The sequence below is a fragment of the Prionailurus bengalensis genome, chromosome C1 (genome assembly GCF_016509475.1).
Source record: "Prionailurus bengalensis isolate Pbe53 chromosome C1, Fcat_Pben_1.1_paternal_pri, whole genome shotgun sequence".
In the NCBI taxonomy this organism is placed as follows: Eukaryota; Metazoa; Chordata; class Mammalia; order Carnivora; family Felidae; genus Prionailurus; species Prionailurus bengalensis.
In genome coordinates, this window is record NC_057345.1 from 15,925,557 (window position 1) to 15,947,702 (window position 22,146).

General features: G+C 42.4%; 1 protein-coding gene across 1 annotated transcript in view; it reads right to left on the bottom strand.

Annotated features, from left to right (window-relative positions):
* Window positions 1–17,747, bottom strand: part of USP48 (ubiquitin specific peptidase 48) — a 91,909-nt gene extending 74,162 nt beyond the window's left edge. The window contains 1 exon segment of the mRNA XM_043574035.1: window positions 17,377–17,747. Coding sequence (XP_043429970.1) covers window positions 17,377–17,510 — 134 coding nt within the window. The 5' untranslated portion in view covers window positions 17,511–17,747.
* Window positions 17,748–22,146: the final 4,399 nt, after the last annotated feature.

Below are 22,146 nucleotides of genomic sequence, written 5' to 3' on the forward strand. Positions count from 1 at the left end.
GAAGAGGGTACGAAGGAACTTTCTGGGATGATGGAAATGTTCTCTACATTGATTGGGGTGGTGATTACAGATAAAAACTTAGTGAACTCCCTTCACAAAAATTAACTCAGAATGGATCACAGACCTAAATATAAAACAACACAAAACAATAAAACCCCTCAGAGATAACTTAGGAGAAAAATCTAAATGATCTTGGATTTAGTGATGACTTTTTCGATACAACACTACACAATCCATGAAGATAAGAACTGATAAACTGGACTTCATTAAAATTAAAATTTCTGTTATGAAAGGCACTGTAAAGAGAATAAAAAGACCAGCCTCAGACTGGGAGAAACATATTTGCAAAAGACAACTGATAAAGGGCTGTCTTTTAAAATATACAAAGAGGGGCACCTGTATGTCTCAGTCGGTTGAGCATCTGAATTCAGCTCAGGTCATGATCTCATGGGTTTGTCAGTTCGAACCCTGCACTAGGCTCAGACTGGCAGCTCAGAGTCTCATTGAGGTCCTCACTTTCTCCTCTCTCACTGCCCCCTCCCAACTCACGCTTTCTCTCTGAAAATAAGAACTTTAAAAAATAAATAAATATATACAGAACTCTTTTTTAAGTTGACAGAGAAAGAGGGAGAGCGCGTGCACGCATCAGAGAGAGAGGGAGACACAGACTCCCAAGCAGCCTGCAGTGGGGCCCGAACCCACCAACTGCAAGATCATGACCTGAGCTGAAGTCAGAGGCTTATTAACACACTGAGCCACTCAGGTACCCCTACAGAGAACTCTTAGAACTCAAAAATAAGAAAAACAACCTCATTGTTTAAAAATGAGCCAAAGCCCTTAACAGACACATCATCAAAGATATGAGCATATGAAAAGATGTTCCACATCATATGTCATCAGGGAAATGCAAATTAAAACCACAATGAAATACCACCACACACTTATTAGAATAGCCAAAATCCAGAACTCTGATAATAACAAATGATGGTGAGACTGGAGCAACAGGAACTCTCGTTGCTGGTGGGAATTCTAAGTGGTTACAGCCACTTTGGAAGACAGTCTGGTGTTTTGTTTTACAAAATTAAACATATTCTTATACCATACAACAATCATGCTCATTGGGCTCCTAAGCATGTATCCAAAGCAGCTGAGAACTTGTCCACAGAAAACCCTGCACACAAATGTTTACAAAGCAGCTATGCACTTATTTGCCAAAACTTGGAAGCAACTAAGGAGTCCTTAAGTAGGTAATAAATAGTTGATAAAGGATAAGTAGGTGATAAAGAACGAATAAACCATACATGGTATATCCAAACATGAAATATTATACAGCACTAAAAAGAAAGGAGCTACCAAGTGATGAAAAGAGCTTAAATACATACTACTAATCAAAAGAAGCCAATGTGTGGGGAGCTTGGGTGGCTCAGTGGGTCAAGTATCTGACTTTGGCTCAGGTCATGATCTCATGGTTCCCGAGTTCAAGCCCTGCGTCGGGCTCTGTGCTGACAGCTCAGAGCCTGGAGCCTGCTTTCAGATTCTGTGTCTCCCTGGCTCCCTGCCCCTCCCCCACTCACACTCTGTCTCTCTCTCTCAAAAATAAACACTAAAAAATTTTAAAAAAAGAAGCCAATATGAAAAGGCCATGTACGATTTCTAATTATATTACCTTTTGAAAAAGACAAAACTACAGAAATAGTAAAAAGTATAGTTGGGGGGGGATGTTAGGAGGGGTGGAAGGATGAATGGGCAGGGCAGAGGATTTTTAACCAGTGAATTATTCCATATGATACTATAATGGTGAATATGTCATTATACATTTGTCCAAACCCACAGAATTCAAACTCTAATGTAAAGTATAAACATTATGATGGTTACCAGAAAGCGAGGGAAGGGGGGTGGGGGGATGCGTTGAATGGGTGTGATGGGGATTAAGGAGCACACTTGTTTCACTGTATTATACACCTGAAACTAATATTACACTAAATGGAATTTAAATTAAAACTTAAAACAAAACAAAACAAAACAAACAAACAAAAAAACGGGCACCTGACTGGTCATCGGGTAAGAGCATGTGACTCTTGATCTTGGGGTCGTGAGTTCCAGCCTCACTTTGAGCACAGAGGTTACTATAAATAAATAACAACCTCTTAGGAGAAAAAGAACACCAACCTAAACTAAAAACAAAACAAAAAACCATAGATACTGGATGATAATGATGTGTGAATGGAGACCGTTAACAGACGTAATCCTCTGGTGGGGGGTGCGATAGTGGGAAAGGCTATGCATAGGTGGGCTCAGAGGTACATGGGAAACCTCCAGATTTGTACTCAATTTTGCTGTGACCCTAAAGCTACTCCATAAAATAAAGTCTAGGGGGCACCTGACTGGCTCAGTGGGCGGAGCAGGGGTCTCTTCATCTTGGGGTAAGATCTTGAGTTCAAGCCCCACATTGGGCTTGGAGCCTACTTAAAAAAACAAACAAAAAACAAATAGCAGCACCCAAATATAAAATCTAAAAATGAAATCTACTGAAAAAAGTCTAAATGAACAGGACCTTTCAATGTATATAATTTTACCTCAATTTTTTAAAGCTTTTGACTTGTCAAAAACAAAACCAACCAGGAAGCTTTTAACTACTGACATAGAAACGTCTACAGGTATAAAACAGTGTATGGGAATGGGGTGCCTGGGTGGCTCAGTTGGTTCAGCACCAGACTCTTGATTTCGGCTCAGATCATGATCTCACAGTTCGTAAGTTCGGCCCCACCTCAGGCTCTCCTCTGACAGAGCAGAGCCTGCTTGGGATTCTGTCTCCATGTCTCTCTCTCTCACAAAATAAACAAACATTAAAAAACAAAAGTAAACAAAAAAAACACTGTATGCGGTATGCAACACTGTGTCAGAAAGGGGAGGAATTAAAAAATGTGCTTGCAGAAAGTAATAAAAGTTGTTCCTTGGGGTGCCAGGGTGACTCAATCAGTTAAAAGTCAGACTCAGACTTTCGGCTCAGGTCATGATCTCACCATTGTGATTTCGAGCCCTGTGTTGGGCTCCACACTGAGCGTGGAGCCTGCTTAAGATTCTCTCCCTCTCTCTCTCTCAGTGCACCCCCGCCCCTCGTATGCAAGGGCATCATCTCGAGGTTCATGGGTGGTTCCTGGATTTAAGCCCTGTGTGGAGCTAACAGCCTGCCTGGAATTCTCTTGGCCCCTCCCCTGCTCCACCTCACAGGCTCTCTCTCAAAATAAACTTAGAATAGAAAAGAGGTGCCTGGTGGCTCAGTCGGTTAAGTGTCTGACTTGACTCAGGTCATGATCTCATGAAGTTCCATGGGTTGGAGTCCGCGTTGGGCTCTGTGCTGACAACTCAGAGCCTAGAGCCTGCCTTGGATTCTGTCTCTGTCTCTCTCTCTGCCCCTCCCCTGTTTGTGCTGTCTCTCTCTCTCTCTTTCAAATATTAACATTAAAAAAATTAAACAGAAAAAAAGCATAGGGGTTCCTGGGTGCTCTCTCAGTTAAGCATCCTACTTAATTCAGCTCAGGTCCTGATCCCGCCATTCGTGAGTTCAAGCCTCGCATCGGGCTCTGTGCTAACAGCTCAGAGCCTGGAGCCTGTTTCAAATTCTGTCTCCTTCTCTCTGCCCTTCCCCAGCTGGCACTCTGTCTCTCTCTCTCAAAAATAAATAATAAACATTCAAAAAAAAATTTTTTTAAAGAATATAAAAGTTGTTTTTACAGAGGATGTGAAAGAAATGGAGCAGAGGTGGGAATACATGTTCTCAATGCATACTTTTTAAAAATAATTTTCAGGGGCGCCTGGGTGGCGCAGTCGGTTAAGCGTCCGACTTCAGCCAGGTCACGATCTCGCAGTCCGTGAGTTCGAGCCCCGTGTCGGGCTCTGGGCTGATGGCTCAGAGCCTGGAGCCTGTTTCCGATTCTGTGTCTCCCTCTCTCTCTGCCCCTCCCCCATTCATGCTCTGTCTCTCTCTGAAAAAAAATAATAATAAATAAATAAATAAATAAATAAAAATAATTTTCATATATATATACATACACACATACAAATAAAAACAAAAATCATTTCCCTATTTAAAACATATAACTATCAACTATTCACCCTTAACTATTTAAGTTTTCATTGAAAAGGAAACTTGTTGGGGCACCTGGGTGGCTCAGTCGGTTAAGCATCCGGCTTCAGCTGAGGTCATGATTCCATGGTCTGTGGGTTTGAGCCCCGCATCGGGCTCTGTACTGACAGCTCAAGAGCCTGGAACCTGCTTTGGATTCTGTGTCTCCCTCTCTCTCTGCCCCTCCCCAACTCATGCTCTGTCTCTCTCTCTCTCTCAAAAATAAATAAACATTTAAAAAAAATTTTTTTTAGGGGCGCCTGGGTGGCTCAGTCGGTTAAGCGTCCGACTTTGGCTCAGGTCATGATCTCGCGGTCTGTGACTTCGAGCCCCGTGTTGGGCTCTGTGCTGACAGCTCAGAGCCTGGAGCCTGGTTCAGATTCTGTGTCTCCCTCTCGCTCTGCCCCTCCCCCGTGCATGCTCTGTCTGTCTCAAAAAGAAATAAACGTAAAAAAAAAATTTTTTTTTTTAATTTTTTTAAAGAAAAGGAAACTTGTTAAGTTACTAAAGCACCTATTTTCCTGAAGAAGTGAACATAAAGGAGAAACAAGATGATCTGAACTCTAGGTTCTAGTCATTGAAAATTCTAGTGTTTTTCTTCATAACTTCATTGTATCAAGGTCTCAGGTATTAGATATGCAAGATATAATCAGACATAAAAACAAAACAGCCACAAACAGGTCCCTTAACATGTATGCCCCCCTTCCCTTCTCCTAGGATTTCTGCCAAAGTTTTATGCAAAAGAAGTATGAGAAGCAGCTGACAAAGTCAATAAAATTAAACACCAAATTTGTTAAATATCATGGATGGACGCCGTCCTAAAGTATTGGCAATCCTTTAGTTTATTGGATATTTAAAAAATGTTAAGTATATATTTTTAAGCTGAAGAATCCAATCAACCTTTGAGGTTCTGCCGCCTAGCAAAAGTGAAATATCTTCCTTTTTCCAAACCTCAAGTTATGCCCCATTAAGTCCAGATTCAAAACCTGCAGCTCATAAAAAATGATCAATATATCCAACTCTTGTAATTAGCATATTAAATCACTTGGCCTGAAATTCAAATTTCTATTAGAGAAAGGGATTAACCAAGCAAAAAGGATTTAAAAAGTGAGCCTACTGGGAAATACGTGAATCCTTTCTAATAGGATATCCACCAAATTGGTATTAAAAGAAAGATGTTGGGAGGTAGGAGGGAGGTGCTAACTGGCAAGTCAAAAGTCTTTCCCTGTGTGGATAGGCTTATTTAAGACTTAGAATTTTTTTCTTTTTCCCTCCTACAGTGGAACTCAGTTCTCCAAGGAGGAGGATTTGAAACATTTCTCAAGCTTTATACGATTTGGGAAATAATGGCTTCATGCTTAAACACCTTCCAACTTCACTCATAAAAGATACCATCATTCACTGATAAAACTGGCAAAAATTTTTTAAATTTCATACTCAGTTGATGTCAAGGACACAGAGACACGGATTTCACGTATTGTACAGACAGCGGGAGCAAATCTTGCAATAATAATGTATTTCAAAAGCCTTAAGGATGTTCATGTAAAGTTTACAACTTTTTTCTAAGAAAATAATCAAAAAGGTAGATAATATTTATTTACAAGGATGCTCAGAAGGAGCACAACAAAAAAAGACCTTAACAAAAGAAGAAGGGGCGGGGGAGGCCAGTAAAAGGCAGGCAGGCAGGCAGACAAATGCCCAATAGGAAAATAGTTCAATACTTTGGGGCATGTAAAATGGAATATGATGCAGTGATTAGAAATTAGTACTTTTATAAACTCTGTAACATCCTGTGGATACATTCTTAGTACTAACTTAAAAAATACCTTTCCAGGGGCGCCTGGGTGGCTCAGTCGGTTAAGCGGCCGACTTCGGCTCAGGTCATGATCTCCCGGTCCGTGAGTTCGAGCCCTGCGTCGGGCTCTGTGCTGACAGCTCAGAGCCTGGAGCCTGTCTCAGATTCTGTGTCTCCCTCTCTCTGACCCTCCCCTGTTCATGCTGTCTCTCCCTGTCTCAAAAATAAATAAAACGTTAAAAAATAAGAATAAAAAAAAAATACCTTTCCAAAGGCACATACAACATAAAGGTATTTTTTTATGTGCATGTAAAAAAATCAGAAGGAATTACACAAAAATATTACAACCTGTTGTCTGAGGGGTAGCTTTTATTTTTGATGACTTCATCAAGTCACCAGCGAGCTCAGACTCCTTAGAAGCCTAATGTCACTACATTCCACTTTAGCTCATCAGTACTCAAACTGGAGTGCACATAGGAGAATATATAATAAATAAAGCCACAAGAAAAACATCTTGTGCCATCTTGGAATCTAAATTTCAATTAGTTTTATTACACAAAGTTGAAAGAGTGTTTTTTTTTTTTTAATATTACACAGGAAAGAATTTTAGATCAAATAGGAATTTTTCTTTTATTCATTTCTTTGTAAGATTGTCCCAAATATAAGAATAACTTTTTCTTAATAATTAGATCATTGCCTTGGAAGCCAAGAAAGACATGAGGTAGAGAGGATTTGTACAAGAAAGCCCCATTTAGCTAATTTTTATTTCCCCCCCATGTATGTCCTCTCTCTCCCTCTCTCCTTCTCTCCCTCCCCCTCCCTCCCTCTTTCCCTCTCTTCTAAACCTTCTTCTATCATCAAAGCTATTTACCACTGACAGTCATTCAACTCTCTTCTACATTGCAAAGGTACCAAAAACAGGAAACCCTTAAATTCTTCCAGGCCCTTACTTCCCTAATCACAAGAATAAAATAAGTTGTCAATGCCACGTGGACCTAGATCTCATTCTGAAAGACAATAGAAGAGAGCTTGTAGAGGATAGTAAAGATAATACCTTTAGGACCTAGGGGAAGATGAAGAGTTCTTAAACCAAATACACACAAGAAAGTAACAACCATAAAGAAAAATATTGATAAACTGGGCTATAATGAAATTAGTGCTTCTGTTCATTAAAAAATGCTACTGACAGTAAAAAGTAGGTGCAGCTGGGTGGCTCGGTCATTAGAGCATGTGACTTTTGATCTCAGGGTTTTAAGTTCAAGCCCCCGGTTGGGGACAGAGATTACTTAAAAATAAAATCTTAAAACAAACAAACAAAACAAAGTAAGGCCACCTGGGTGGGTCAGTGGTGGACTTCCGACTTTGGCTCAGGTCATGATCTCATGGTGCGTGAGTCTGAGCCCTGCATCAGGCTCTGCTGTCGGTGCAGACCGGCTTTGGATCCTCTGTTCCCCTCTCTCTGCCCCCCCTTCCCCTACTTGCGCGCTCTCTCTTGCCGTCTCTCAAAAATAAACATTTCTGAAAAATGAAAAGATTTTTTTTTAAAGTGTAAAAAGGCAAGAGTGGAAGATTTTTGCTATATATTCAAAGCTTTCTTTAAAGTGTTTTCTACACTCAACATAGGACTCAAACTCAGGACCCTGAGGTCAAGAGTTGCATGCTCCTCTGTGCCAGCCAGACACACCCCAACAAAGCTTTATTTTATCCAAAATAAAGAACTACAAATCAACACAATAACCAAATAGAAAAATGGGGCCTGGGGTGTCTGGCTGGCTCAGTTGATCTGTCTCTCTCTCTGCCCCTTGCCAGGTCTCTCCCTCTCACAAAATAAATAAACTTTATTTTAAAAATTTTTTTAAATGTTTATTTATTCTTGAGAGAGAGACAGAGCATGAGCATAAGCAGGGGAGGGGCAGAGAGAGAGGGGGAGACAGAATCGGAAGCAGGCTCCAGGCTCTGAGCTGTCACCACAGAACCCAACAGGAGAGTCGAACTCACAAACTGTGAGATCATGACCTGAGTGGGAAGTCGGATGCTTAACCAAGTGAGCCACCCAGGCACCCCTAAAATAAATAAACTTTAAAAAAGTAAAATAAGGGCTCCTGGGTGTGGCTCAGTTGTTAAGCACCAGACTTCAGCTCAGGCTAAACTCCATTTGGGAGTTCGAGAGTTCGAGTCCCACATTGAGTGAGCTCGAGCCCCGCTTTGGGTGAGCTTCTGTCCCACTTCAGGTAAAACACAAGCCCCGTTTCTCTCTCTCAATGAATCAAAAAATAAAATGAAACCACAGTTCGATGTCATGACACATCCATCATAATGGCTAAAATTAAAATGATTATGGTGAGGATATATAGCAAATGAATTCTCTCACAGAGCACTCATGAGAGTAGAATGCGGTATGACCATTTTGGAAAACAGTCTCTGGCATCATCTAATAAGGTAAATAAACTTCTATGACCCAGCAAGTCCTTCTATCAAAAATGTATACATAAAGGGGCACCTGGGTGGCCCGACGGATTGAAGCTCCAACTTCAGCTCAGGTCATGACCTCACAGTTCATGGGTTTGAGCCCCACATCTAGCTCGCTGCTGTCAGCAAGGACCCCGCTTTGAATCCTCTGCCCGCCTCTTTCTGCACCTCCCGTGCTCACACACTCTCAATAAATAAATAAAATATATATACATACATACACACACACACACACACACACACACACACACACACGAAAAAAAAAAGCGTATGTATGGCACCAAAAGATACATACAAAAGTTTTCACTGCAGCTTTGTCCATAACAGCCAAATACTGGAAAAATTCCAAATGACCATTAGCAGCAGAAAGGATAAAGTATATTGCAACACAATGAAATACTGCACATTAAAAATGAACACACAAGGGGCGCCTGGGTGGCGCAGTCGGTTAAGCGTCCGACTTCAGCCAGGTCACGATCTCGCAGTCTGTGAGTTCGAGGCCCGCATCAGGCTCTGGGCTGATGGCTCAGAGCCTGGAGCCTGTTTCCGATTCTGTGTCTCCCTCTCTCTCTGCCCCTCCCCCGTTCATGCTCTGTCTCTCTCTGTCCCAAAAATAGATAAACGTTGAAAAAAAAATTTTTTTAAATGAACACACTACCATTACCCACAATGTGGACAAATCACACAATGCTGAACAAAAGAAGCCAGACACAAAAAGAACTACAAGGTATAACTAATTATATACAAAGTTCAAAATAGGCAAAACAATCTGCGGTGTCCAAAGTAAGGGCAGTGCTTGGTTACTTTTAAGGAGCAGGAAGAGGCTAATGACCAATTAAGAGGCAGCAAATGAAACATGGGTGCGTTCTGGAATGCTAGTAACATTTTAATATTGGTGGCAGATACATAGGTATGTTCCCTTTGTGGTAATTCATCCTGTGTAATTTTTAGGATTTGTGTACTTTCCTGTGTGTAAAAAAATAAATTTTAATTGAAAAAGAACACTAGAAAAATTCTAAGAGTAATCAAGAAGGATTCACCCTATCAGGTATTTTTTAATTGTTACCCAGTAAGTGGAACGGCGATCCTAAGAGATACAATGAATCAAATCATTAGAACCAGGATGAGAAATAAATACAAGTATACCCAATAATTCCTCATATAATAAAGGTAGCCTTTTGAACTCATGGAGGAAAAGACTAGATTACTCAATAAATGGTTTGAAAAAATTGAGTAGCCATTTGGTAAAAAGTAAAATGAAGATGGATCTTTCTCTCACTCCTTCAATCAAATGAAACTGAAGAGGACAAAGGATGAATACAAAAAAAAAAAATACAAAAAAAAAAGACTGGATACATAAAATGAGACCATCAGTACTAAAACAAAACATGGGTGAATATTTCTACAATACTGGAATTGGGAAATCCAGAAGCCATAAAGATAAGCATTGATAATATGACCACATAAAAATATCATGAGTTTGAATGTACCAAAAGAGAAACAAAACCCACAAAGTCAAAAAAAAAAAAAAACAACCAAAAACCAAAATTGGGGGCAAAGTATCTTCAGCAGAAATACTCAAAAAGCTCTTGAAAATCAGTAAGAAAATGGTCAACAATCCAGAACACCCATATATAACAAGATGTCCAAAGCCACTAGCAAAAAAAAAAAAAAAAAAAAAAAAAAAAAAAAAAAAAAAGGCATATGAAAACAAGATGGTATTTTTCACTAATGACGTTGATGTTTGAAATAAGAATGCCTATTCCCAGGGTGAAATAGGGTGAATACAGGATGCAGTATTAAATAGTATGAACTTTTACCACCAATCAAAATTTTAAATGGTCATCATGCCCTTTACCTCAGCAGTTTCTCAACTTGCAACCTAAGTGAAAACACTCACTCAACCCAGATACATATAGAGGGATGTTTACAGAAGCAGGATCTATACAAGCAGCAAAACCCAGAAACCCAAAGGTCCATCAGGAGGCAAATGGCTACATTATAACACATCTACCTCTACACAATGAAGGATCACATAGCTATTAAAAAGAGTAAGGTAAGTTTTCTAGATGCACTAACATGGAAAAAGGTACATTATCAAATAAAAATAACTGGCAAAAAGTATGCCGTGGGACATTCCTCCCCTTTTAAAAAAATTTTTTGATTTACTTTTATTTTAGAACGAGCTAGGGAGGGAAATAAATAAATAAATAAATAAAAAATAAATAGTGAGCTAGGGAGGAAGGGAGGGGCAGAGCAAGGGAGAGACTCTTAAGCAGGTTCTGCCCCCAACACCCAGCACTGAACAGGAGGCAGGGCTACATCACAAGACCCTGAGATCTTGACCTTATCAGAAACCAAGACTTGGATGCTTAACCAACTGAGCCACCCAGGAGCTGCTCCCTTTTTCTTCTAAAATAGCAATCATGCTGTTTGATTATATTGTCTCACCTGTAAAATATATGGCACATGAGGGGTGCCTGGGTGGCTCAGTTAAGAGTCCGACTCTTGATTCTGGTTCGGGTCAAGATCTCTCAAGATCTCAGGGTTCACATCAGGGCTCTGTGCTGGCAGTGCGGAGCCTGCTTGAGATTCTCTCTCCCTCTCTCTGCCCTTCCCCACTGGGTCTCTCTCTCTCCAAAATAAATAAATAAAAACTTTAAATTCCCCATGTTTATAGCAGTACTATCAACAATAGCCAAAGTATGGAAAGAGCCCAAATGTCCATCGACAGATAAATGGATAAAGATGTGGTATATATATGTGGTATACACGCACGCATGCACACACTGAAGCATTGCTTGGCAATCAGAAAGAATGAAATCTTGCCATTTGCAACAACCTGGATAGAACTCTAGTTCCCTCTAGGGTATTATGCTAAGCGAAATCAGTCAGAAAAAGACAAATCTGGGACTTCACTCATATGTGGAATTTAAAATTCAAAACAGATGAACATAAGGAAAGGGAAACAAAAACAGGCAGGGGGACAAAACACAAGAGACTCTTGAATATAGAGAACAAACAGAGGGTTGCTGGAGGAAGAATGGGCTAAACGGGCAAAGGGCATTAAGGAAAACACTTGGTGGGATGGGCACTGGGTGTTAGAGGGGATGAATCACTGGAATCTATTCCCGAAATCACTGGTGCACTATATGCTAACTTGGATGTAAAATTAAAAATTAATTAACTAAAAATAAATTTAAAAAGAAAAAAAAGTTTAAAAATGTATAAAAACATATGGCACATGAAGAAAGGAACTTCACCTTCTGGGGCTTTATCCCAGAGCCTCTCTAGAATACTACACCAAGCTCACATAGTAGATACCAAAAACATCTGTCGAATGAAAGAATGAATATTACCCCAGCAAGGCACAGAACAGGTACTCAATAAGTATTTACCATGTTTAAATATATGTATCATATTTAAAAAATATGCAGAAAAAGAGGATATGTATACAACGTTAATGGTGGGTAGCTATGAGCCTGAAATTAAGGAGGAGCTGAGCTTTCACACAAAAACTGGGTAAGGATTAAGTGTTCTGAGTGCTCAAGAGCTAGACAGCAGAAAGATGCAAAACAATGAACAAGAATAGACAAGGACACATGTTTCATGGAACACAGACACCTATTTAAACCAACAACTTACAGGGGCACCAGGCTGCTTGGTTGGAGGAACATGTAACTCTTACTCGGAGTTGTGAGTTTGAGCGCCATGTTGGGTATAGAGATTACTGACAAATAAAACCTTTGTTTTTGGACTAGAGCTATGAGAAGTCATTGAAATGTTTTTGAAACTGGCATGATACTGACTTACTAGAATGCTTTAATTTTATAACAGTCATCAGTACTGTTTCTCTAAGGAGAACAGAGTGGACACTGTACTTCTATATACACAGCTAGAAGTATAAACTAGTCCAGACTGAAAATGCATATCAAAATTTTAACTGTTACACACACACACACACAAATTAACACACAAGACCTATCAGATCAAAAAGTATGATTAACACTGTGTTAGTGAATGGTGTGAGGAAACGAGACATTCTTACACAGGACTGTAAAGTGGAACCACCATTCTGATGGGCAATTTAGCAATATGGATCACAATGAAAAATCCACAGCTCCCACCCAACCAATTTACTGCAAGGAACTTAACTATCACCCTCATTGTTAGCAAAACCTCTGCCTGTAAGAATTTAGACACAGTATTTCCAGAAATCTGTGGATACAGGATTTACTATAGATTGCTTTCATCTGTGATTGTACTAAGCAGTTTCAGAAATGTAAATAAAAGTCTTGATTCACCTAGTCTTTGAGTAGATCTAAACACTGCTTCAGCTCTGGAATCTCCTCTAACAATCATGTAAAGTACTTAAAAAAAAAAAAAAAAAAGTATATTGATGGGGCACCCAGGTGGCTCAACTGGTAAAGAAAGCATCCCACTCTATATTTTGGCTCAGGTCGTGATCTCAGGGTTGTGAGCCTAACAGGATGGAGCTTGCTTGTGATTCTCTCTTTCCCTCTCACTCTGCCCCTGCTCATTTGTTTTCTCTCTTTAAATAAACATTTAAACAAAGGATATTGATACCATTAGTTTAATCCTTTAAAATATTCTTGCTAAGGGGCGCCTGGGTGGCGCAGTCGGTTAAGCGTCTGACTTCAGCCAGGTCACGATCTCGCGGTCCGTGAGTTCGAGCCCCGCGTCGGGCTCTGGGCTGACGGCTCAGAGCCTGGAGCCTGTTTCCGATTCTGTGTCTCCCTCTCTCTCTGTCCCTCCCCCATTCATGCTCTGTCTCTCTCTGTCTCAAAAATAAATAAAAATAAAATAAAATAAATAAAATATTCTTCCTAAGAGTCCGAAGAAATGCTTAAACAAAAGGAGAAAATGGGAGCACCTGCGTAGCTCAGTTGGTTTAAGTGTTGTACTCTTGATTTCAGCTTAGGGCATGGTCTTGCAGTTTGTGGGTTCGAGCCCCACGTCAGGCCCTGTGCTGAGGTGTAGAGCCTACCAGGGATTTTCTCTCTTTCTCTGCCCCGCCCCCCCCCCCCCCCCAGCTCATGCTCTCTCAAAATAAATGAACTTTAAAGAAGGAAAGAAAAAAAGGAGACACCTAGTGGAAAAGAAACTTTTGATATTTATATAAAAAATGCTTGGACCTCAGATTATACACGGTCTCAAAAGCACAAGGAAAGAAAGAAAAGAAAAGAAAAGAAAAGAAAAGAAAAGAAAAGAAAAGAAAAGAAAAGAAAAGAAAAGAAAAGAAAAGAAAAGAAAAGAAAAGAAAAGAAAGAAAAAAGAAAGAAAGACCTGGACTGCATCAATATGGCTTTTGCACTACAAATAACATCAAAAATGTGAAAACCCACAGAAATGAGAAAATTTTTGCCAATATAAGAGATGTGTATCCAATAAAGAACTCTTCCAACTCCATAATAAAAAAATACATAACCCAATTTTAAAATGGGCAAAGGACTCGAATAGACATTTCTCCAAAGATACAGGAATGGCCAAGAAGCACATGAAAAGAGCCTCAACCTTAGTCATCAGGGAATGCAAATCAAAACTACAAGGATACCATTTATACCTACTAGAATGGCTGTGAAGAAAAAAAGACAACCAAAAACAAGAGTTAAGGACGTGGAGAAATCTTCATCTAAACCATGAATATGTAAAATACCACAGCCCCTTTGGAAAATAATTTGTCAGCTCCTCAAAATGTTAAACAGAGTTTTATGACCCAGCAATTCCACTCCTACATATATACCCAAGATAAAAGAATACAACTGCACAAAAACCCTACACAAACGTTCTTGGTAGCAGCCAAAAAGTAGAAACCCAAATGTCTGTCAGCTGATGAACGGATATATAAGTGTGTAGTACATATAAAATGGAATATTATTCAGTAACAAAAAAAAGAAAAATGGCCAACATGGAAAAAGATGTTCAATTCATTGGTCATTACAAACATGCAAACCAAAAGTACCAGATGCCACTTCAAACACACTAGGATGGCACAAAAACAAACAGAAAATAGCAAGTGTCGACAAGCATGGAAAGAAATTGAAACCCTCCTACATTCCTGGTGGGAATGTAGAATGAATGGCACAGCAGCTGTAGAAAACTGTGGCGGTTCCTCAGGGAGTTAAACGTAATTACCATGACCCAGCAATTTCACTCCTAGGTATACCCTCAAAAGAACTGAAAGCACGTATTCTAACAAAAACCTGTACCCAAATGTTCATAGCAGCACTATTCCTAACAGCCAAAAAGTGGATAGAACAAAAATGTTTATCAAGTTAACTACGCTAGGTGAAGTGATGGATGTGTGAACTACCTTGATCTTGGTAATCATCCCATCATGTTTATCAAATCATCACGTTGTAAACTTCAAATACAGGTTATTCTATTTGTCGATTATTTGCCAATAAGGTCGGGGGGAAATTTTCTAAGGTCATCAACTGACGGATAAACAATATGATATATCCAAACAAAGGAATATTATTCAGCCCACAAAAGGAATAACGTACTGATATACGCTACAACATGGAAGACACTGAAAAACATACTACCTGAAAGCCACACAAAAAAAGGCCACATATTGTCTGGTTCCATTTACATGAAATATTTAGAAGAGACACCTACAAGACAGGAAGTTCAGTGGTTGCCAGAAGGTGGCATGAAGGGGAAACGGGAAGTGACTGTTTAAAGGATATGGAGTCTCCTTTTAAGGTAACAGAAAAAGCTGGGGGCACCTGGCAGGCTCAGTAGGTAGAGCACGTGACTCAATCACTGGGGTTTTGAGTTCAAGCCCCACATTGAGGGTAGAGCCTACTTTAAAAATTAAAATTAAAAAAGGCAGGGGCAGGGGACACGCGGGGGGACTCCTGGGTGGCTCATTCAGTTAAGCCTCCCTTTGATTCAGGAACTAGACAATGGTGATGGTTGTACAACTTAATTGTATACTATTTTTTTTTTTAATGTTTACTTATTTTTGAAAGAGAGCACACATGTGGGGAGGTAGTGGGAGGGAAGAGGCAGATAGAGAGGGAAACAGAGGATCGGAAGCCAGCTCTTGGTGACTGCAGAGAGCCCGATGCTGGTCTCAAAATCACAAACTGTGAGATGCTGACCTGAGCCGAATGCTTAATCAACTGAGCTACCCAGGGACCCCTGTGTACTTTAAAAGAATACATTTTGTTGTCTTTTGCACACTTTTTAAAATGAAATACTGACACATGCTACAATGTGATGACCCCTGAAAAACATTACACTAAGTGAAAGGAGTCGGTCACAAAGTCCACATATTTTGTGGTTCTATTCACATGACATGTCCAAGACAGGCAAATTTAGAAGCAGAAAAGTTGATGGGTGGTTGCCTGGAGCTTGGGTGGTGATGTACAGAGGACTGAGTGCCAATCCAATGTTTAAAAGGCTAGGTGGGGAGGTGGGCAAAATGTTCTAAAGTCAAGACTGTGAGCATTGCTAAACAGCCCTGAATATACAAACAGAAACCAGTGAATAGTACATTTTAAATAGGTGAATCATACAATATGTGAATTCTATCTCGATGCTTTAAAAAAAAAAACAAAAACACCTGTTTGGATATAAACCTTGCAATTGCAACTTAAAAAGAACTTTTTTAATGTTTTTGAGAGAGAGATAGAGAGCACCAGTGGGGGAGGGGCAGAGAGAGGCAGACAGAATCAGAAGCAGGCTCCAGGCTCTGAGCTGTCAGCAAAGAGCTGGGTGCAGGGCTTGAACTCAGGAACTTAATGGACTGAGCCACCCAGGCTACCTGCAACTTAAAACTCTTAGGACATTCCCCTTATAAGGATCGCAGTCAATTTCTACTCCCTAATTTGCGTTAAAATCAGAATTCTAACAGTGATAGAGTGGTGGTTTGTTTTTTTTGTTTTTGTTTTTGTTTTGTTTTGCTTCTCTAGAATCTAATTATTTTGGGAAACTAACTGAAGCTTAATAAATTCTGTTATACACAGCCTCTGTCATTCCAGGGCTTACTGTTGGAGTCAGATGTCCCCTCCTTGCAAGCCAGATGCCTTAGAACCTGGAATTATTCGTTAGCCTTATGGAAGCTCCCTAACCTGAATCACTTCTCAACCTAGACTTAAATTCCAAAGTGAGACCTTGACTTCCATTCCTTCCGGTCCCGCCGCTTAAAAACTCCAGAAAGCCTTTACTAAATGCCTGCTGAAGTAAAGCTACTGAGCATGCCCGGTTTGGCCAACTCAATTCAACAACATTCCAGAACAAAAACTATAGTTCCCGCGTTAAAAGGTGGAAAAACAGAAGAGACAGGAACAATGCCTAAGAATTCGAACTAAAAGGAAAGGCAAGATTCAAGGGCTAAGCAGAAGTGAAGGACAGAACTTACACAGCTCAAACTTCGCACTTGGTAAAGTGGTACGGTCGAAACGACCCCCCAAAAAAGGGGGGGGGGAAAGCTAAAACAGATGAACGAGAGGGTAGGTCAACTGGGGGTGAAGGTGTCGATGACGTAGACTACCCATACGGTTCTCTAAATCAGCCCTATCCGAAACTAATACTAAGACGACCAAGCCTTAGCGTCATCAGTAATAAAAGATATACTGTGATGAAACTCACTTCCAAGAAGTTCCCTTTCTACAATGGAAAAAGCCGAGCCGTGGCCAAGATACAACAGCCAACAACGTTTGCTAAGCTCTCAGCTCCTGCCTTCAACCATTTCCACCGCCATCTTCTAGATAAGAACCTAGAACCGTTTCTAAAGGGCTTCCAGCAGCATCACCTCCATGCAAAGCCCGGGAAGGCTGCGTTACTCAGGTCGCCCAGACGGCGTTAAGGAGGAAGCCTCCACCTTGCCCCTCTCCGCGCCTGCTAGATGCACGCAGCTGGCTGCTGTCCTCTTTCCCCCAATATGACCCCCGGCCCCCGGCCCGGTTTCCCGAAGTCCGAACCGGGGGCGCAAGGCCCAGTGCGCGGGCCTCACCTGCACACGCCGCGGATGCAAGGCTCCAGCCAGATGCGGTACGCGGTCTCGATGTGCTCCTGCGACACCTCCTCGGGCCGCACCGTCTCCGCCCAGCGCCAGGCCGCCTTCTCCAGCTGCAGCCGCGGGGCCATGGCCTTGGCCCGAAGAGCGCCTCCCGAGCCGAGCCGTCGCTGCTGTTGCTGCTGCCTCTGCCGCCGCCCAAATGGGCTCCGCCACCTGCCAGCAATGGGGACCAGGCGATCCCTCAGCCAGCTGGCCAGTCAATCACCTGTGCGCGCCACTGCCGCCGCGCCCGCCCGCCCGCGCCCGACCCGCACGACTAGCCGCAAAGCGCCGCCGCCGACACCCGACACCCCTCGCGCCCGCAGACGTTGGAGGTATACTCCCCGCCGTGGTGGGCGCATGCGCGTTCCCAGCAGTCTTTGCGCCACCCCGCGCCTCTAGCCCGACGGGTGGAGGAAGGGGAAGCAGCCTGTTCGAGGTAGTGTTGCCACGTCCTCACCGGCGCTGCTGGGGAAGCAGCGTCTGAGCACCTGTCCAGGGTAGCGTCCTGCGAACCACCACCCTAACAAGCTGGCACCTCGAGGGCAAAAGGCTGCCTATTCTCGCTCTCTGGTACTTCCCCTTAACCTTGAAGGAATCACGCGAGAAGCTACTCAACGCACATCATAGGGCCGCTGGACTGCGGGGTAGGACCTGAAACCAGGTCACCAAAAAAAACGACGGTCGGCTCTGTAGAGGATGATTAAACTTGAGCCTGGACCGGTTCCGACTCCTTTCCCGAGCCCTCTTGACGTCACGGGATGTTCTGGGCCTTTCCTCAAGTAGAACTGGACTACATGTCCCGGCATGCATAGCGTGCTGTCACTCACTGGGTGCGAGGCATGCTGGGATTTGTAGTCCTCGAGGTGGAGGGGGGCTTCGGGTGAGGTGGGCTTCGGGTGGGGTTTCTCTGGCTGGGAGGGTCTTCTGGCAGCTGGCTGACCCCGGACTGCTGTCCTCTCTTTTTGAGGACTTAGTCCTTTTCCGAAGCTCTTCTCTAGCTCCCGGGTTTAAAAACATTTCCTTTTTACAAGTCCTGCCCCAGGATCTAAAGAGTAGCCTTATCATAATGTTTTGCAAACTGTAAAGGGCACTGTTGGAGGGAAGGTTTTGAGGACTTTACATCTGAATGAGAGCCCTCCGGGGGTCTAAGCGCTAATTTCTGACTCAGCAGTTTACCAGCTGGGTAACCTTGGACTTGATGCTTAAAGTGTGCTAGTCATTCATTAGATAAACATTTGCTGAAAGCACGACGAAGATAAGACGTGGTCCCGGCCTTGGGGCGGGGGGGGGGGGGGGGGGGTGAGGGGAGAGCGGTAGAAACACAAAGATCCCCTTCCCAGCCTTGGAAGGTTTGCAGTACTTGGTAAAAGGCTTACTAGAAGAGGTAATTCCTAAACACATCTTAAAAAATCAGTAGAACTTAGCCAGGATAGAAAAAAGGCACCATTACAGACAAAGGGAACCCTAAGGAGCAAAGGCACAGAAGAGAGAGACTTCTTGGTGTGAGAAAACAAATTCTGAGACAGAGGGAGGTTAGGTTAGAGGTAAGCCTTGAGAGGCAGGCGACTTTGCCTTTATCCCACAGATTCCTTGAAATGTTTAAAGCTGGTGAGGCATACATTGGAGATTTGCATTTTGTATAGCTTTTTCAGTTTGAGTCAAGGTCAAAAGTAGAGAAACCTCTTAGAAGACTACTGAAGTAATAACAGGCCAGAGATCATGAAGGCCTAAACTGGGGCAATGTAATTGTACCAGGGGTGGGGTATAAACCCACAGCCCGAGGGCTCCCAAACAGACCAGGTTCAACCACTTGCCACTGACAAAATCCAAAGGCAGAGCATGAGTGGCAGTAGTGGTGGTGAAACGAGAAAGGAATTTCTTTCCGTGAGGCCGACTCGGGGAAGACCATGGACTAGCATCTCAAAGCCTTCTCTAAAGGGCTGAAAATACGTTTACGTTTATATAAGGAAAATGAGAGACTACGGTTGTTAGGTACTAGCAGGTAAGCAGCGAAGGTCAGGTCAGTCTTCCTCAATCACTCCTGGTCTGGCTGGCCCAGGGCAGTCCTTGTTGCTTCAGGAGGTGATTTTGGCTCACATGGTGGGGCGGGGGGGGGGGGGGGGGGGGGGGGGGATGCTTTGCCTGCAGGGTCTTTTGCCAGAATTAGGAAATAAGCTGGAAAGAACTTAATCAATTAGAAAGTACATAATGTGGTCAAAATGGAGGTTGTCCTGTTTCATGATATATAACCGCCTGAGGAGACAAATTTGAAAGATACCTAGGATGTGGAATTGCTACAACTTGATGGTGTTGGTCTAACCAGTGTCTATTCACCTGTTATTTGACCTTCAAGTTTGGGTCATAGCTCTTTCCTTGGTGCTTACAGCTCCCTGTGCCACCCATTGTCTCACTTAGCAAATGATGAAATTGTATTATTCACCAGGCTGTCACTGCTATATGCCAGTTTTCTTTTTTTTTTAATTAAAAAAAATTTTTTTAATGTTTATTTATTTTTGAGACAGAGAGAGACAGAGCATGAATGGGGGAGGGTCAGAGAGAGAGGGAGACACAGAATCCGAAGCAGGCTCCAGGCTCTGAGCTGTCAGCACAGAGCCCGACATGGGGCTCGAACTCATGGACCGTGAGATCATGACCTGAGCCGAAGTCGGACACTCAACCGACTGAGCCACCCAGGCGCCCCTATATGCCAGTTTTCAAACCTGGATAATAGTTTCTACCAAGTGAGATAGGGACTACAGAAGGAGCAAGTTTAGAAGGGAGATGATTTCAATTTTTAAAATACAGTAGACCCTTAAACTATGTGCTGTACCTTGACCCCCAGCAGCGTGGAAAGTCTGGGTATAATTCTTGACTGCCCAAAAACTTAGCTACTGATAGCTTGCTGTTGAGCAGGAGCCTTATCGATAAGTCCATGAACACATTTTGTATGTTTTATGTATTATAGACTGTATTCTTTTTTTTTTTTAATTTTTTTTTTCAACGTTTATTTTTGGGACAGAGAGAGACAGAGCATGAACGGGGGAGGGTCAGAGAGAGAGGGAGACACAGAATCGGAAACAGGCTCCAGGCTCTGAGCCATCAGCCCAGAGCCCGACGCGGGGCTCGAACTTGCGGACCGCGAGATCGTGACCTGGCTGAAGTCGGACGCTTAACCGACTGCGCCACCCAGGCACCCCTATAGACTGTATTCTTAAAGCAAGCTAAAGAAAATGTTACTAAGAAAATCATAAAGAAGAGAAAAATACATTTACTGTACTGTACTATATCGGAAAAAGTGCAAGTGGGCCCACACAGTCCAAGCCTGTGTTATTCAAGAGTCGACTATTGCATTTTAGGTGTGTGGTCGAAAACCAACTTCCATGCTTCAGAGCCAAAATATAACAGGAAGACAGAGTTTGGGGTAAGGAGGAACAATAGCTTTATTGCTTTGCAGGCAAAGGAGGCTGCAGCAGGCTGACCTTCAGAACCTGAAAGCCTGGGGCACCTGGATGGCTCCCTCAGTTAAGCATTCAATTCTTTGTTTTTGGCTCAGGTCCTGGTCTCATGGGCGTGGGATCCAGTCCCGCGTCAGGGTCTGCATTGAGCATGGAGCCTGCTTAAGATTTTCTTTCTCCCACTCTCTCTTCCCCTCCCCTACTTGTGCTCACTGTCTCTTACAAATAAATACAGTTAAAATATGTGTGTGTGCGTGTGTGTGTGTGTGTGTGTGTGTGTGTGTGTGTAGGCACCTGGGTGGCTCAATCAGTTAAGTGTCCAACTTCGGTTCAGGTCATGATCTCACAGTTGATGAGTTCAAGCCCCGCGTCAGGCTCTGTGCTGACCGCTCAGCACCTGGAGCCTGCTCTGGATTATGTCTCTCCCTCTCTCTCTGCCCCTCCCCCTCTCAAAAGTAAATAAACATTAAAAACATTTTTTAATACGTATATTAAAAAAAAAAAAAAACTGCAAGCCCTCCCAGAGGAAGGGGCTGGAGGGTTATAGGGAAATACAGGATCTGGCTGGTTTTGACAGGCATTGTGTGGTGCTACCAGCTTCCAGTCTTGTCTTTAGGGTGGTAAGAGAGCAGGGCAAGTTTGCTGAAGAGAGGGAAAAGGTTACTTTAAAATCCAGGTTTGCTGAAGCGTTGGTGCAGTCGTTTTGATTTTTATTGGTTTTTTAAGTGGTTTCAGATGCATAAGGGACATACATGTCAAGACAGCAGACGTGAATCTGAATCTTGCAGGATATATTGTCCTGCACCATTAATTTTTCATTCTATGCTGGATGATTCTCGTCAGCATTCAAATGTGATTTGATTTCTCCCAAGTTTAACAAACTCTCTCTTGACTCCCACATCCACCCCAAGCTACTGTCCCATTTTTCTGCTCCCTCTTTATAATAAAACTGAAAAGAGTTGTCTATAGTTTTCTCCAGTTCCCCTCTTCCTATCCTCATTCAATTAATTCCAAATCAAGCTCTTGTCTCTATCTCCCCCAAAACCACTCATATGAAGGTCACACTGTGAAATCCATTGGGAAGCTCACACTTGATTTTGACCTACCAATCCAAAGCATCTGAACCATTATTCAATCTCTCTCTGGAACCTCTTCCTTTTCTTAAGTTGCCGGATACCACATTCTCCTGCTTTTCCCACGATTCACTGGCCATTCTCTTTTAGTGCCCTTTGCTGGTTTGCTCTTATCTCCAACTTGTAAGCTTGAG